At 39.7% G+C, this 18496-nt stretch overlaps 1 protein-coding gene across 2 annotated transcripts in view; it reads left to right on the top strand.

The window, feature by feature from the left end:
* LOC125013173 (cGMP-dependent 3',5'-cyclic phosphodiesterase) overlaps positions 1-18496 on the top strand; it is a 136345-nt gene that overhangs the window by 24223 nt on the left and 93626 nt on the right. Inside the window, exons 1-2 of one of the 2 annotated variants that reach the window (XM_047593561.1) lie at positions 14965-15142; positions 15408-15498. In XM_047593561.1, the coding sequence (XP_047449517.1) occupies positions 15108-15142; positions 15408-15498 (126 nt within the window). In that variant the 5' untranslated portion in view covers positions 14965-15107. Of the gene's footprint in view, positions 1-14964; positions 15143-15407; positions 15499-18496 lie in introns of those variants that run through there. The other variant, XM_047593560.1, reaches the window with a different exon arrangement.

Genomic DNA, 18496 nt, shown 5'->3' with positions numbered 1-18496 from the left:
AGGAGCATGTCGAAGCTGCCACGTGATGTGTGCAGATCAGCTTCACCTTATACCACCGCTGGTATTAATGTTAGTCGCTCTGGATAAAAATATCTGCCTCATAATTAAACATTAAATGTACACAAAGGAGCAAAATGGGTGATGGATTAAGTGAGGGATGTGGCGAGGAAAGGGAGAAGGGACAGCCAAACAGAAAAAAAGAGGAGGGAGGAGATAAGATGAGAATGTTGCTCTGGCTTTAAGAAGAAAGCCTGTTTGCACAGACTCATGCACAAACATTCACATTTACATGTCAGTTTACAGCTGCCACATACAGACCCTCATTTCAAAACTAATTTCTACTCTTCTACGCATCAGTGTGACAGTTAAATAATTTCTTCCTGTCTGCCTTCTTCAGTATCTCCCTTTTTGCGCCTCTCTCCTCTGAGCGAGGTAATTGAAAACACCCTCTGTGCAAAGAGGTGTCAATGTGGGCGCAGTCATCCACGTACTCATATTTATCCCACTAATACAATTTGTCTGTTGGTGGCAAAAGGACAAGACCAGAGAACATTTTGTGGTGGTGTTTGTATCAGTCAACTAAACCTCATAATATGGGAGGAAGTCTTTAACTTGAAATGCTTCATTGATCAATGTTATTTCAAGGATCTCTGGACACCAAAAAACTGAGCGTTTAACTCCTTCCTGAAGGTTTTCTACAGGCCTCGTGAAAAACTGAAAAGTACAGTTCATTTTGTGATCAAAAGAACATCTGTTTACTGAAGCTCTGGATATCATGTCATCATGATTTTAACTGCCCTCCTGCTGCAGCTCATTTTCTCTTAGAACTCATTCGCTGAGTAGTAAGTTAGTCCTTTTGGTAAAGCCAAATAGCTTCCTCCAACAAAGGTTTATTGAAACATAGTTATAGACATATTTAACATTAACATGTTAATTATAGATGAAAAACAACTTTAAGCATTTTATCTAATCATACTATTTAACAAAAATTCAGATTTGTTGGCCTAATTAGGAAATGTGTTGTTAACTGTGTTCTGTCATTACTCAGTAAATGGCAATTACCATGGCTGCGATTGTAATTGGAAAGCCAGCTATATTATTCATCTTCTAAATGTTGTCTACACCCAGTTAGAGTGTCACATTACTTTCATAGATCTATACATACATTATCCAACTTGCAGATGTAACTAGCCATTAGCATCTTCTCTAGAGAACCTATGTTGATTTCTTGTCTGAAAAACAATAGTTGAGGATACAATGACTCCCAAGCGGTGAACACCAACCACCAATCAGACTAAACTCACTCTAATAGTTTAAGTATGATTGCTGTCATTTATTTGTTCTGAGCTTTGGAAAGCTGCTTGGTATTCTCTGTTAGGATGGCCATGCATGATACCCAACTTTACGCCTTGGTTTACTTCCTGAATGTGGTAGCTTTTTCAGCTCAGACACAGCCAGAAACTGTAAATCGCTACATAATTTCTAAGGCTTATTGAGAAATGCAGAACTATTTTCGATTCATTTTGACACTGATTGCAAAAAAAACTGATAATAATTGATACTGTATTGTGACTTGTATTGAGCCCATCTATTTGTTCACACAGTAGTGTGTAGAGTTGGAGCAGTGGGCTGCAACCTCAAGTAGACCACGGCTGGGGAGCAAATTGGGGGTTAAGTGCTTGCTCAAGACACTACAGCCATGAACAGGGTGGACGGCGAACCTGTGACTCTACGGCCCCAATCTGCACCGCTAACACACACATTCACACACCAGTGCCGGTTGCACTGGGAGCGACTGGGGGTTCAGTGTCTTGCTCAGGGAACCGAACCGATAACCCTTCGTTCCGCGGACTGAGCCACAGCTGCTCCCAAAGGTAAAGCAAAGGTAAAATAAATACTAAAAGAGATCAGTCTGCATTGCACTTTATAATACTCTTGCAAGCATGGCCAGAACTGTGATTGTTGATTGTGAGCTGTGAGATGTGGGTGAGCAGCAGAGCTTCCCTTTTTGCTTGCTGCAAAGTTGCACATCTCAAATTTGGCAGTCAAATCAGTTGTATCCAAATCGAATGGAGAGTGGAGGAAAATCCTCTGGACTTGACAAGCCTTGAAGTGTCATCCTATTGACTCTGCTGTCTGTCAGGCTACTTCATGCAAAAGCTTTGGGTGTTGTACTAATCCTTCCCCATGTCAGACCAATGTCGTTCAATAAATAGCTACACTGACTTCTATCAGAAAGTTGTCTGAAGGAATCACAGATCTATATCGGCCTACAGGCTGCAGGCAGTGTATTAATAAAGTTAGTACAGCATACAAGGTTTTCTTTTTTTATCATCTGCCTTTGGTCTCGTTTTGAGTTCAGCTTCTCTGTCATGTTTACTCGAGACTCCTTCCTCTCGGTAGACTAGCCTGCCTCTCTACCTGTCACTCCTTCCTGGGACACAGACAAAGACACACACACACAGCCACACACACACACACACACACACACACGTCTTTGGCCCCAAATCAAAGAAAATACACGCTTGCCTTGAGTTGCAGACTGGAAGCAAGTCAGGATTTATGTGGAGCAATATAGTTCTTCTTCAAATAAGTTTACCTTTCATGATAGGGCACAGAATTTCTACTCATTGCAATCCAGTTCAATTTCTTTTCAGTTTTGCCTTTATTTCATATTATTTAATGATTAGATGCACAAATGTACCTTTAATAAAACAGTCACTTCACTGACTTCATGATTTTTTTTCTATCAAAAATTTCTCTAATCCCACCATCCTCTCCTCCAGAAAAGCAATTACAAATAGATTATATTAAGGAGTGCTTCAGTTAAATCATGCCCAATCTTGCATCATAGAGCATTGCATACTGTTGTATCATCCAGCTTTGTAATAATACATTTTGTCAGAACTTGTTTTAAATGTATCACTGTGACAGTAAATTTTAAGCGGGCTCCACATGGAATCTGGATTTTGAATGAAAGACTTTTTCCATTTAGGACTCTGTCTTTCCTATTTTTTTTCTTTTTTTCTTTTTTTTTATGGTTTTGCTGTCACATTTATGAGTTCTGGTCATTTCAGACTTGAAAGTACTAATTTTAGACTGAGCAATGGAAAACAACAAGGGAAAACGTGATGAAAGGTGCTAAGTGGAAAAGTCAGAGAGCAGAACAAGGTGCAGAAGAGGAGAGGAAGGAACAGAAAGGTGTGAGAGGAGGACACATTTAGGAGAAAAGGAGATTTATTTACCAGGAGGAGAGGAAGAGGTTGTTATGACCATATTACTATGGCAACAGCAGGTTTCTACCAGAGCTTTTCTCATCTCCTTGATTACAGACTTTGAAGATGAAGGTGTTTGCATGTGTATGTGTGTTTTCAGGGTTGTGCGTATGTTGTGTGTGTGAAATAAGTTAAGGCTGACCTTTGTGGTATATTGATGAATTTATATAATTTGCATCAGTGCATCCTTTGTGCATGTGTGTGTGACTTTGTAGGTGTGCAGCTGATCTCATCATCCTGTCAATGTAAATACATACAATGGCACTGCCCCACAGGTGGTCAGAACTGGTATGTGAGTACATGCAAGTCTGTGAGGCCATATGTGCAATTATATGTGATGTACACTGTGTGGCTGTCATTGTTGTTGTGTGTGATTGACCAGCGTCTCACTGTTGCTGCTGAAGAGGGTCACAAACAGTGGAAACAAATCATTTTCAAGCAATCCCATCAAGTACAAAAAAAAAAACAACTAAGTGGAAATGGTGTTAACAACAGAAAATAGAATGGGCTCTTGTTACAACGTGAGAATATGGCCAAAGAGACAGAGTAAGAGAGAGAGAGGGATGGAGAGGTGTAGAGAGGTAGGAGCGTGGAAAGATGACAGGTGAAGAAAATTGGAGAGAAAATGATTTCTGATGTCCTCGGCAGTGGTGAGGTGATTGGACAGGCATTACAGTCACCTAGATAGACTGCACACTACACAGACACATGCACACACTGGCCTGTATACACACCTATCCACGCTCACTATCTCTATTTGTCCATACCCGTTGAGCAGGGCCTGGCTGCAGTAATCATAAGATGAAGTGTTTTAATCGTGGAGGAAATCACTTTTCTTCTTTCCCTTTAATCTCTTTGATATGCAGGATTGGAAACTAGTGAGTTACAGTTGTGCTATAATATAACTAGTCTTAGTTATAGTGTAACACTTACACCTACTATAATCAGTTAAATGTGAAAATACTGTATAGGCAGTCCTGCACAGGTTGCTAACTGTTAGCCTAGACATCACCCATCTGTCCCAGCTCCACTCACAGTCCACCTCTTTGAGTTTGAATAAGCTGGGAGTTAGGTGGAACCATGCATGCATAGATGGCAAAACCCTGACCTTTAAAACAGAGCGTCCATCCACCTATGCAGCTAATAGCCTGAACTCATGTGCAGGCTTCCCTATGTTATTGTCTTTCTTTCTTTCGTTTTCTTTGTATGTGCACAATTTGTGCACATACAAATTAATCTTCCCGATTTTACGTCCAAATGTCTAAATTGGCATTAAAAAACACTATACTTTACTGTACATTGTACTGCCATGAATGATCTAAATCAGTGACTGCGGAATCAAACTCACATAGTAATTTACAGAGACACATTTGGACACATGGTACCAACCACGTGTCACTGAAGATTCGCTGTTGGAGTGTATTCCTACTGAGACACTGATGATTCTTTGTAATGTGTACACACACACACACACACACACACACACAGAGAGAGAGAGAGAGAAAAGCACGTGCAATTTAAGCATATCCAAAGACAAGCATGTGCAGTCATGTGTACATCTTTCACATACACGCTGCATTCACAGACAGTCTTACTCTGGAGAACTTACAATGTGTCACTGGCAGGCAGAGTCACCCAAGAGAAAATGTCACTAGAATAAAGAGTATAAAATTAACAGAGATGATGAGACAAGAGGGAAAGAAAAAAAACACACACAGCATCGTGTAAATCTGGCCTAAATTGAACTGTAGTTCTCAATAGATTAGACTAACATTTTTGTCATGTTTTTCTTTTTCTTTTCTTTGTCCTTTTTATCCTTTTTTTTTGAAGTGGGAGGGGGGCAGACATGATGTTTAGTTCTTATCCTTTTTTAGCTTGATGTTTCCTTTTGAAATTGACAGATAAAGCTCATTGGTATTCATTGTAGAGATGTGTAAGTGTGTATGTAGTAAGAGGAAAAAGAGAGTATAAAACAAAAACTTTGCTTTTGGGAGGTAGAGTGAATTTGTAATTCACCCAGGCCATTCAGAAGAAGTCAGAAGCTGCTTTTCATTTCCTCGGCTACATGATTACAGCGCCCCTAAGAGAAATTGTCAAGGAAATCCAAAAATTGGTTTCCATTTTGGTTCTGAATCTTCATAAAACAGCGGGAGCGGTGCAGGCATACCTGACAATAATCCAAATGAGAGTACTAATGCACTTTGCTTTCAGTCGCAGTGGGAATTCACTTCATGACAGGCTCAAGGTTACAGATTCACCGTTTCATATCATGTGGAGTAAATGCAGAGCACATACACATAAGAAACAGAGATAAAGAGGAAACAGGCTGTCAAAAGTCAGAGAGGATAAAAATAGATCCCTCTTGTACCCTTAATTTAAACGCACCTCCAGAATATTTGAAGTCAGATGTGCATCTAATTTGGTTCACACCTCACAGTTTTAGGAGGTGTTGTCCAACAGCTGTGCAGACTGAATGTTGTTTAGGTGTTCGTACACTTGGGGGCACTGTGACAGCAGCACTGATTTGTTTGGTGGAGGAAGCCTGAAGCAAAAACACGAAAAATACAGAATTAAAGGGAGGATATCAGCGGAGGGAAAAAGGAAACATTATTAAGGACAAAAGAGTGAAGGAAGAAAAGAAGGAAGGAAGAGGTGAAAAAGTGTAAGGGGAGAGGAAAGAAGAGGCCAGGGATGAGAGAGGTCAAACATGTGTGATTAAGGTCTGTTTATATAGGTGAGGATGTGGATGTGTGTTGAGGGTGTGTGCGCACATTTGTCATGCATGTGCATGACACGAGTGAGCGAGCACGCTGGGGAAGATTGTGTGTGGTACGACTGTAATTGCCATTGTGTATTCAGACCTGGGTACCGTGTCTTTGTGTTGACCTGTTGACTACGTGCGTCACGGCTTCAAAGGACTTGCTCCATTTCTGTCATGCTCAAACTAATGAACTGGCCGTCTTTCCTCTGTCAGTGGCGGCTTGCATTTTTCTGTCATTATTCTCCGGTCTTGGCCAGCAGCTGTGTAGCCAGGCCATTCAAAGAGAAATAATTGATAAGAATTATAATTAATTTAGGGCCATTACTGTCACATCGATTAACCTCTAATTGTTTACCTGAACAATCAACTAAAAGACAAGATGAGATCTTTATATTTTTGTCTTTCCTAGATTCATTAGAACAGCATTTCTATTTTGGAAGACAGAAGAATGAATTATTTATATTTTTGCCATGACAAATAACACATTAATTGAATGTTCAAATTATGCCTTTCAGCCAACTGATTATATTCAGCTTCGAAATTAGATTAATAGGTTAGTTAATTATCAAGTATATAATTATCAAAGAATATTTGTAAAGAACATGTGGTTATAAGACCTGTAGCCTACATTTCTTTTTTGCCATAATAAAGCCTTGGTTATGACTTTGTGTCAGTTGTGAAAAAAGGATCTGGTTCTCTAAGACATTCCAAAGGTGATTCAGAGCCCAGTTACAGCTTAACACTCGACTGACTTTGGTGGCACTGTAGGATGTTTGCAGTTTTGATAAGGTGCACTACAGTTTACAGAGTTTGCAGAGGTATATAGATTCCTTCTGATAACATGATCATTCTATTTCATAACTTCACGTTGTTCCTGAGTTTAGTTCCAATCCAGGGTGTATGTGTGAGTGTGTGTGTTCATGCCAGGGTCAGTGCATTCACTGAGTCATTATAGAGAGGAAATTGTGGGTATAAATTGTTCTGTGATTTTTGCACCTCAGGAAGATGGGGTGCCATAGCAACAAATCGGAGTCAACGTGGCTATTTCACACACACACGCACACGCACACAATCACACATACACAGAGTCATCGTCATTACCACTTGTAGCATCTTTTCAGTCTGTTCAACACCACATAATCTCAAGGCTCTGTTCTCATTTGTTGAACTGAGGAACCAATTAGATTAGAGAAATGAAGAGGACGAGGGGGAACGCAGGTAAAAATAAAGATACATACTCTCCATCTGACATATCTGGCATGTGTACACCTGCAAACACAGGCAAATACCTATAGACGAATGTCACACGAATCTTCGGCTTGCATCTCCAAACACACATCACAAGACTACAACAGGGCTGAACTCCCCCACACATCATTAGTTGTTTAGATAGTTCTGAGCAAAGAAAGTAAAGGAAAAAAGTAAAAACAAGTTTTGTTGGTTTGCTGCAATGTCCCTTTTTTTTTCTCACTGGCCCTGCATGACTCCATCTATTATTCTTTAGTTTCTCTCTTCAGCTGCCATTGTTGCTGCAGTGTTTCTTTTTTCTCCATTCCCATTCCGCTCTCTGGTCTGCCTTTGTTTGCTGCCTCTCAATCTTTTAACCTCACTCTGACTTTGCCGCTAAAGTTTCGCTGTAGTTATCTCCCACTCTGCGTATTTTTTCATGCTTTGCAGCACGTCAACATGCATGTGTTCATGTAATGACGACTGTATGTCAGCTGTGACACATTTTAGCTTTTCAACTGATCCTGACTTTAACAGAGGCTGCACTAGCGACGACTGACAGGGTCCTCCCCCTCGCCTCAACGGGCCGTCTTCCTCACTTCTCCTTGCTTCCTTCTTCATCCCTCTATCTTCTTTCTCTGAATTATATCACTGATGCTTCACACAGTATGCTCAGTATTTCACCTCTGACATGAGCTGCAATAACCAACTACTGAAGGAAGGAAATGGGTGTGTGAGTCCCAGTGTCTGTGTGTGTGCCTGAACATTGCTGAGCAGCACACCGGGAAGGAAGCAGATAACTATGACATGGGAAGTCTCTTTACACACATAAACACACACATGTTAATCCACATATTTATGGCGTTTTCTTTCAGGAAACCCAAGTAGATGACTTCAGACTTTTCCATAGTTAATCCTGTTTTTAAAAACACTTATTTGGGCTAGCAAACTGTGTACTAAGAAGTTTTAAGTTGTGAAAGAACCATTTGTTTGATGACTATTCTCTAGACACTTGGCAGAAAGTTTTAGGTAACTGTCCTTCTGTCCACTTACCTTCTGGAAACTGAATGCAGTTCCAACACCCATTTTATTATTATTATTATTTTTTTAATTATTTTTTTTTTATCACAGCTGTATACTTTACATTGATAACTGCTATACAATTATAAACTGCTTTTAGAAATTGAGAATATTGGGTTAGTGAGAAACCATTTTAGTATTGTAATCATAAGCTGGTCTTCAGTTGATATCAAATGAGTTTTGGTTCAGAGAATCTGCAGTTCAATGGTCCATTGAGGAACTGTTTCTGAGGTGAGTGATGTGAGTTTAAGTTTGATACAGGAGCAGAGTTTACCAAAAGCATTTTCACAAACTGGTTACCCAGAGGTTTTTCTCATGAATGAGCCCTCATCTACAAGCACGTGTTTGATGGTAAAGCATTTAGTTACAACACATAAACCCCTAATCTAGATGCACTATTAGAAACCTATCTGCAAACATCCAGATGAGTAAAAACACAAGCACACAACACATGATGGTGGATGTAAGCTTGGTGAGGAACAGCTCTGGTCCACTTCCAAAAAACAATTTGCCTGCTGACCCCATTTACACCCAATCACACCCATTTACTTGTAAAGCATAAAACCCACCCGAGTTAGTATTAATTTAAACAGGCTGCTTAAAAGGGGTTAGTGAAAATCTTTCAGAGACATTCATTGTTTCCAGGTCCTGAAATTGGGAGAAATTCAGGCAGACAAAACAACAATGTAGAAATATTTTTGTATATTTTTAATCATTTATTGGCACAATAACTGTTATATATGGCATTTAAACAATTCCTTGAATAAAATCTGGTCCATCATGAACAATGTCCATGATCTGTCAGACATAGTCAGACAGAGAAGCTCTTTCAGTGACAGGTTGCTGCCTCTGTCTTGTCCAGGGACAGGTTGAGGAGGTCATTTGTCTACAACGCCTCCCTGTGAGGACTGTGGTCATTGCTACTATTTTTACGCAGCATTATATTTTCATATTATTTTATAACTGTTATATCTGTTCATATCTGTTTCTATTTAAAGAAACTATTGGACACAGAGTTTATCACAGGATAAATTAAGTATTGATCTAATCTAATACAAAAAAACTCTACAGTCTCATAATATGTAAAGTCATTTGTACAGACAGACAATGGGAGTGACTTAACCAAAGGGTGACTTTACCTCTTCCAGTATGATGTTGCAGTTGTTATCGCTGTTGTGTTTGTGATAAAGTTACTTGTGTTAGCTATCCATTAGCAGTCAGTGACAGTGGCCCTCACATGGGTCCAAGTATCAGTTGTAAAGTCCAAGACACTATTACAGAGTCAGACTTAAGTAAGTTCAAGGTCATTCTTGTTCACTCACTGAAGATATGACAGTCAGATTAAAGACCAAAGACCCAAGAACAAAGAGTGTCCCACTTTGTTGCAGGAATCCTTGGAAAACTATGTGGTCCAGTCTTGCCACCGAAACCATCTCCCTTACAATTTACTCTGTATTCTTCGTCTTGATCTGGAAATTGATTGTCTTGAAGCATCAGAGGGGCCACTTTAAATATTTGTAATATGAACTTCCCCTTGACTATTTAAGCACATCATTTATTTAATTTTTCCTCAGCTCACTCTGAACCTTGAAGATCATTTTGAAAGAAAGATGGAAAGAAAGAAAGAAAGAAGGAAAGAAAGAAAGAAAGAAAGATTTTCGGCTGAACCATGATTCTTAGCTATTCAAAAGACACACACATGCACACACTATAACATAGAGGGGAAGAACTACTGCATAGCCCAGGATTTCTAAACACCAAACTATACAGCACTAGTAGGACGACTAGTCCTGTTTTTCATTTTCCTCATCCCTCCCCTCATCTGCCTGTACTCAGTTAGACAGTGCATGTTGGTATGGAAACTGGCTTATAAAACCATTCAGGTTGCCAACGTACCAACTTGCATAGCAACCAACTAAACAGCCTCTCATTGCTTTGTGATTTTCAATGTTTTTTTTTTTGTTGTTTTTTTTTTTGTTGTTTTTTTTTTGCGGTGAATGAATGTTTTGCTCGTCATGAATGTATAGCTGTTTTCACGGTGGAGCACAGAAAGCAAAGACATATTTTTACATAAAGAGATGGACTTTTAATAGATGCCAAATCGATAATTTTGATGAAAAAAAAAATGACTCCCACACACCTATCTTGAAATTCTGCGGCGTAGAAATGAAAAACCCTCAGCAGCACTTGAAAGTTTGAGTCATCTCAAGACCTTTGCTTACAAAACTCTTTGACTTTCAGGTAATTTGATCAACTGACATTTGATAAAAGTGAATGATGAAAAAGTCAGTACCAGCCATTTAAGAATGTAAAATTGGTCTTGGCGGAAGCCTATTGGCACCAGCGAAGTCTAGCAGCTGTTTCCTATCAATAAATTATTTCTTATAACTGTATCTAATATCTGTGTTTTATTGTATATATCAATATGTTCTGTACACAAGGGGAAATAAGTAATGTGTGAATTCTCAAACATCCTATTTGCAGAATTATTGACAGTTTTTGCATTCAATTACCTACTGTCATACTGCTGAGCCTGGCAGAGTCGGGTCAGATTAACAAACTCATTGTTGAAATAGGTTATCAATACAAACAGTGCAGCCTGCTGTTAAGTGCGTGTGTGATTGCGTAAGTCTGCATGACTTTCCAAAGTAAGGCGTGTCATTGCTGCTTTCCTGCTGTTGTTTTACTGCTTGTGTTGTTTAAGGAAATTAGTTATGATGAACAATAAGGTTAAGTCATTTTCACACACACACTTGCGCAGACACACACCTTTCTCTAAGTCATTAGTCATACAGCATGTGGTGTAATACTTTTAACCAAGTATCTCTGCAGCTCTGGGGGAGCATGGATTTGCAGCATAGACAGCCCCAGCAGGAACAACATTGTATTTTGTTGGTTCAGGTCTATCTATAGGCACAGACTTGTTAAATAATTCCTCAGTGTAGTTCTATATAGATGAACTCTGTGCACTGCTGCACCATTCAATCTACTTAGGTTTTGTATGTTGAAAATAAAGTCCTGATTAAAATTATGAACCAATAAGGTGTAGTACTAGTGATTGGGTGACAAATTGTTTCAGCTCATGAATAAAGGGCAAAGCTATGGTGTAAGTACTTCTTACCTTTATAAATCTACAGGTATACAGCGTGTTCTAAATAATCTAGGTGGTTCAGACTTGTGTGCTGTGCTCGTTGAATGAATCAGAGCGTCTTCTCCAGCCTCTCATTAGAACACCTTATACTGATCCCTGATTCAATCTAACAATCTACTTTCATTCCGTTTAATGCCTCTCTTTATCTTTTCGGGCTCCTCATACAGCAGAAATCAGAAATTTCTCCAAATGCACATTGCTCATCAAGCTGAGCACATTTGTGAAGTGGCCACCTCAAGATGGGAACCCCTATTGTTCCACAGAAAAGTATGCCGATAGACTTGCAGATCTCTTTCGAGCTGGCATGGGGGTTGTGGTGAAAGAGACACTAATAAGAAAGGCTCTCAAATTTTCTCTCATGGGGGATTGGTTTTAGTGAAGGCAGCATGGAAGATTTTCTTGATTTTAGCAGAGAAATCTTAATAGTGAAAGGTCAGAGTAAAAATGTGAGATGACTCTAATCGGCAATCTTTAATCATAAATATGTGAAATGACCAAATGCGTAAACCTGAATCTGCACTCTAATTAGAAATGTTATAATACAGTTTAATAAAGAGCTCGAATAATGTAAACACATCTTTGTCTTAAGTCTGTTTGTCTAGATTAGATTAGATTAGCAGGAGGAAAACTACTTGTGTAGGGGGTGAGAGGGACTCCCTTTTAGCTGACACCTAAGTGTGTGTGTTTGTGCATGTATGTATGTGTGTGTGTGTGCATCAGGATGCTGTTAATATAGCTCCACCATTATGTAGATTAGCCCTATTCCCTTGAGTGCACCTTTACCATTAAGAGCTTTCAATCACAGCTGCTTTATGAGAGTTGGGGCAAAAACACATTGGAACACACACATACTGTACGCATGCAACACATTCAGTACATTTGCACTTCTGATTCCATTTTCAGTGGAATCACTGAAATACACAAATATTATTCCTGAACAGATATAGTATGACACATCAGACCAAGGTTAGTGAGTGGATTGTAATCAGAATCAAGGTCTTTGAATTGCTAATTACGTTCCTCTGCTGCTTCACTTAGTTTGTGTGTTTTTGTGCGTGAAACAGTGACTGGCTGAGTGATCACACTTTGGGTTTGTGTGTTGATTGCATTTGAGCATCCCCCATTTTAATCAGAAACTTGGGATCAATACTCTATTCAGCTGAACTAAGACACAAGTGATGTTCAGTTGTGTGTGTGTGTGTGTGTGTGTGTGTGTGTGTGTGTGTGTGTGTCAGCAAACCCACAGCAGATGAAGAGAGACAGTCTTTGAGTAGAATTTGCTTTGAACTAATCTATTGTCAGGTCTTTGTGCTTTCTTGGCTGCTTGTGTTTGTCTGAGTGCATGTAAGAGTCTGCCCTGCTACCCGCGTGTGCATGAGTACGTGTGTGTGTTAGTATGAGCGCTATCTGTGGTTGACACAGTGCAGAATTGACAATATGAACTGTGTGCAGTGCTGATTATCTCTCAGTGTATCTTGCTGCTATTAGCCAATTCTGGTCAATAAAGTCTGAGGCTTGGCTGTTCTGAAATAACCCTTTTCTGTGTTTACAAAACAGTCAGCCTCAGGGTTTACTGGGATATTGCAGCATTTTATAGAATGGCACATGACTCCATGAACCAGGAGTCAACTTCAGACCAGCTGCCTGTGTGAACTCTGTGCCTCTGTATGAATAAAAAGACTAAGGCTGATCAAATATAGTGTAATGGTGAATTCCAGAAAAAGGTGCTTTCAGTATTTCACTCAGTGTAGACAAATTGTTCTTAAAATGTAGGAACATTATAATACATTAGAGCAACCATTCTACACTACTACACGACTACATATATGACACAGTACTAGACTTATAAAATATGTTAAAGATTCTAATTAAGGTAGTTTTGTTGAAGTTCTTAGTTCCTTTTCAGTTTCCTCTTCAATTTTCAATGCTCCATCGTTCTTTTCAGGCAATTTCAGCCTCCAATGAACCCGTCACAATATAACTTAGTTCTGATTGTTTTCCCAAACAATCAGCTTTATCTTCCCCCAGTCACACCAGGTTTCAGCATCTGAACTGAAACACACTGGAATTAGTTTGTTGTTGTCCTACTCTTTGACTGTTTGGCTGTGTTAGCTTCAGATATGCACTCAGTCAATATCCTTTAAAATGACCTGCGCGACTTTTTAACATCACCACTTATCATATCCCCTAATGCATTCAAAAACATCAAAAAAGCAAAGTGTTGTCTAAATAAATCTACTTAAGACATACATTTTCCTTGTGATATGACATGACTTTGCATGCATAGTTGCTGCACTGGAAAGCTTTTTTGAGTAGATGCCTCTAAGGGTTGCTGTCATATTGATGGACTACATTAGACAGACCTGTTGTGCAATGTCATTTTAAATGTCCAGCTGCTACCAATGTCACCTCTCGGTGTCAGCTGACAGCTCCACACTGAACTCTTCCTGCAGCATTTTGTAGTTGATATAATGAATCCACCAGTTGATTAAACGTACTGGGCTGTAGTGGGGTGAGATTGTGATTCTGTTAAGGTGGTTTTAGGGCTAAATCAAGGTACATTTATTGATTTTCAGGATTTGGTTTCCAGTTTATTCTGTATCTCATGGACATCATGTTCATGGTTGTAAGAGGTTGCTTTTTAAGAAAAGGTAAAGATTTAAATCCATTTGAAATGACAGTGGTGTGTTTCAGTAAAACTGGTTTAAAGCATGTATTTTAGATTTTCCTGGAATTCATTCTCTTATGTAGAATTGAAAAAGCTCATTCAATTTTAAATGTGTATTTTCTATTACTTTGACACACTGGGAAATGTTCTTCTATTGCAGGATTAGCTCACTTACTGTGGTGACCAAAACACATGAGCAATCTCAATTAAAGGATTGTTTATCAGCTGGTCTACAGCTGGTATCACGTTGGTATCAATCATAAAGCTGATAGCTTTAAAATGGCCAATGGACAAAATGTCCTTCAAAATGTCCTTCATTAACTGACAAAGTTCATGTGATATAACAGAAAGATTGAGAACAGCTGGCTCGTTGACCTGCTTCATGTCAGGATGTAGTTGTAATCAGGGTTAAAATAATATGATTGGAGACTGGATGTTCTAAAAGCACATTGTCAAAGTCAGATGTGTTATAAGTATCCATAAAACAACCGTAGTGTTCTTTTTGTGGTGAGGACCAGAAAATCAGGGGTAAAATTGCAACTTTTCAAATGCTGATAAGAATGAATGGTTAAAGTGAGCTCACCCTTCAGATATATAATGTGCCTTTGGAAAAGTGCTTTTTGTTTTCTGCTGGCTTACATCCTGACGGTATGGAGGTGAAACATGGGAGGACTGAGAGAGGCAGTAAGACCCAGAGGAGGAACAGAAAAAGAGAAAGAGAGAGAGAGAGGGAGAGGGAGAGGGAGAGGGAGAGGTGGGAGGAGAAAGGAGAGAGGAGGAGGGACTGTGTGTTCACTCTAGACTCTATGCGTTGAAGCCCGTGGTGTTGGCGCGCCAGTGTGTGTCTCAGCCTGCCAGAGCGAGTGTGTACACTGGTGCGTCGCTGTGTGTGTGAATGTGTGTGTGACTCCAGCGCTCTCTCTGCGTACGACAGGTGGAGATGACATGACTGCGCTCGAGAGGAAGAAAGGAAAGGACCTGTAAGGACCACACGCACACACTCACATGCACACACACACAGGCGCACACCTGAACACTCACCTATTCTCTTACATTCCCACACACACCTTAAAATTCCTGCACTCCTCAGTTCTTAGAAATCAGACATTGTTGAATGTGTGTCTGTGACTGAAAATACTCTAACATCTTATCACTTAGACTCTATCAGCTGATTTCATGAGTACCTAGCGCAAACACGCAAAACACACACACAAAGGTCCTGACTGTTGTCTTTGTCGCCTGCAGACGTGGTCAGCAAGTGTTTCTGCGTCCTGAGGAGAGTTCAGCTCCAGCCCTGAGTCCAAGACAGTCCACCACGCTGTCCGAACAGCTCCAGGTAGGATCACCACTTCTCTTCTCTTCTCTTCTCTTCTCTTCTCTTCTCTTCTCTTCTCTTCTCTTCTCTTCTCTTCTCTTCTCTTCTCTTCTCTTCTCTTCTCTTCTCTTCTCTTCTCCACATTGTCTGAAAAACAGGATGCTATATCCTTGATGCACTCTGCCCTCTTCCCTGTTCCTTCTTCCTTTGGTTTTTTTGGTCATCCTCTCTGGTCCTGTCTATTAACAATCACAAACAACAGGTAGACTCTGACACATTTTCCATTCCACTCCCCCCGGTTTTCCCCGTATGAAATCGGTTTCAAACACGTTTCTGACACGCCATCTGTTCTTGTTTTTGGAAACGATGAACTTTTGTCCGGAGGAGGTAAGTTTCAACTCCTGTTGCTGCAGCTTTCTCTCTGTCTTTGTTTTATTCAGTCGGTGAGAGACTTATTATCTCCCTGGGGGCTCTGTGCATCTGTTTGTGTGGTGCATATAATAGATGGAAAGATAAAACATAAATAACATGTGCACTATCTATCATTTCTCAGTCTGTGTTACTTGCTTATTCATGTTTTAAGCTTCTATCATTTCCAGTAGCGTGTTGCTCCTTCTTTTACATTTGTCTGATTTATGACGTACAAGTAGTATGTTACATGTGTTATCAAGCAGCCTGTCTGTGTTTAATACACAGTTTGTGTGCATTTGTGATTGATATTGCAGAGGGATTTAATTTTGGCTAGAAAAAATGTCTTTGATTGGCTGCCAGTGTCGACATGTTGTGCTCAGATCCAATTACCGAGACATACATGTATGCTCATAGAGATGCAAGCTCATGCGCATACATACACACAAGAAAACCTCACACACATAAATAATTTTCCGTTCATACAAGAAAGATGGTTTTCCCTTCAAATTAGTATTTACTCATTAATCAGTTGCATGCATTTACACACATTTTACAGCGTATGTAAAATATAGCAATACATTTATAAATGCAACTCAATTTAAATTTCAAAGATGGTCTTCTGTAATTTATTGATTTAGTTTAATTTATCCACCCATTACTCACATGGGCCTGTTTATGAACGTGTGTGAGTTTACACGTTTGTGTGCATCTTATTACACTGCTAATACACTTCTGCGCCAACCTTTCACGTACGTATTTGCGCAGTCAGGTTACATTGCTGAAAGTCTTGTCCAGCTGCATTCTTTTCTTGCAGCGAGTGTGTGTGTTGATGGCTCTCTACTGGAGCGTCACCAATCCTGTAACACCGCCAGGCAGAATTAAAATGCTTTGTTTTGGTCTCGAAGGTGCATTCAGTATGAGGAAAAAAGTTTTCCGTTTATTTTCTTGATCAGTGACAGCTTCGCAGATTTGTTTCCCTTGATCCTGAAGGGATTTAAATGTCGTCATGGCTCTGAAACAGATTATAACATGAACGCAATCATGGCAATTTCCAATAATGCTATGTTGTATCTGGATGTACAGCGTCATGCGTCGGTGAAATGATGTTATTCTGCAAATTTTTAAATTCATACACTATCGGGATGAGATGCATTCATTTGAACATGCGTGTGAGGAAGCGAGGCAGTAAAAGCAGCAGGTTAATCTCTTCTCAGTCTCCAGCAGAACAGATGTGAGGATTAATTCGTCAGGGAACTGGGGTGGTGCTTTCATGCTTGTGTTTCTGGTAGAGAGGCTGGTGCAGTTGCACAAAAAAACCCAAAAAATAGGTGTTTGAGTGGATTCTGTGAATATACTTCACAAGCTCCTCTCTTACAGGAGATGCAGTGTAAATACATTTATTCTGGTTTATAGCGGTTTGTATTTACACTTGTGTATTTCCTAAAGCCTCACAGAGGCGATGTACATATGCATGTCTGTGGGTGTGAGTGTGTGTGCACTTAATAAAAGACCTGAAGTGACACTTAGGACAGGTGTGTTGATTCCTTGTCCTCATTTTGTTGCACACATGTCTCCACATTCATTTTGCCAAAAATCATGTGTTAATTTAAAAGGAAAGGAATATTTTGTTTTGAACACTGAGTTGTAAAAAAAATGTAAACGTAAATGTCTCTGTGTGTTGGCGTTCACATGCATGTCGGGGAACTCCATACATGTCGCACTCCACATAGTTTTGACCTTAATGACATGAAAGCATTCTTGCTAGCCTACTAAGGTTTGCCCTGTGTAGTGTTATAAATTTATGTCTAGGGCCAGAAGGGAGACTCTGTTCCCTCACTGCTGGAGGAACATGAAGACAGAGAATTCTCTTACTGCAATAAAAAAACATGATGATTATTGCATTAGTTGCACTGAGCATGTGTCTGCTTGTCCATGTGTGCATGCCTTTCCTTGTGATAGAATAAATGTGGATAGGTTGAATTATTTAATCACTCGAATAGATGTCTTTTTAGATATTTTATTTGAACTTTTATATAGTTGAATCTATAGTTTTGCTTTGGGGCAAAACAAAAACACAGAGTTCTCGAGCTATATTTCAAGCTGTAAATGTACATAGATTCTTTGGGTTTAAGGCCAGCAAAGGGACAGCAAACGAGATTGGTTTGTCACAAACTGCATCTGCAGCAGTCAGATTCAGTAAACCAGCAGAGCACCCAGTAATATCTAACATTTCCAGCTTGATGGGAGACAAGAAGCAGCAACAGTTTTGCCCTTTAAATCTGATGTTGCCATTGCTTTGTGTGAAACCTGCAGTGTGTGTTTCTACTTGTCCACTCGCTCTTGTCCTTAATGTGAGTGTACCAGCAGTGTGACGTGAAGCAGTAAGCAACAAATACGGAGCTTAATATTCAGCATGTTCTGTCAATTACACACAGTGCTGGAGCCCATTGTTGTTCAGCAAGCGATGCTTAAAACACATAAGCATAGCGAGCTATACTGCTGACGTATTACTGTGCCCTATGTGAATTGTTGCAACCAGTAACAGGTAGTTAAATAACTAATTTTATGACTGTTGTGTTGCTTGACCCTTGACCCTTGGGTTCTCAAT

Source organism: Mugil cephalus, chromosome 9, assembly GCF_022458985.1.
Source record: "Mugil cephalus isolate CIBA_MC_2020 chromosome 9, CIBA_Mcephalus_1.1, whole genome shotgun sequence".
Lineage (NCBI taxonomy): Eukaryota > Metazoa > Chordata > Actinopteri > Mugiliformes > Mugilidae > Mugil > Mugil cephalus.
This window is presented reverse-complemented; position numbering and strand designations above follow the sequence as displayed.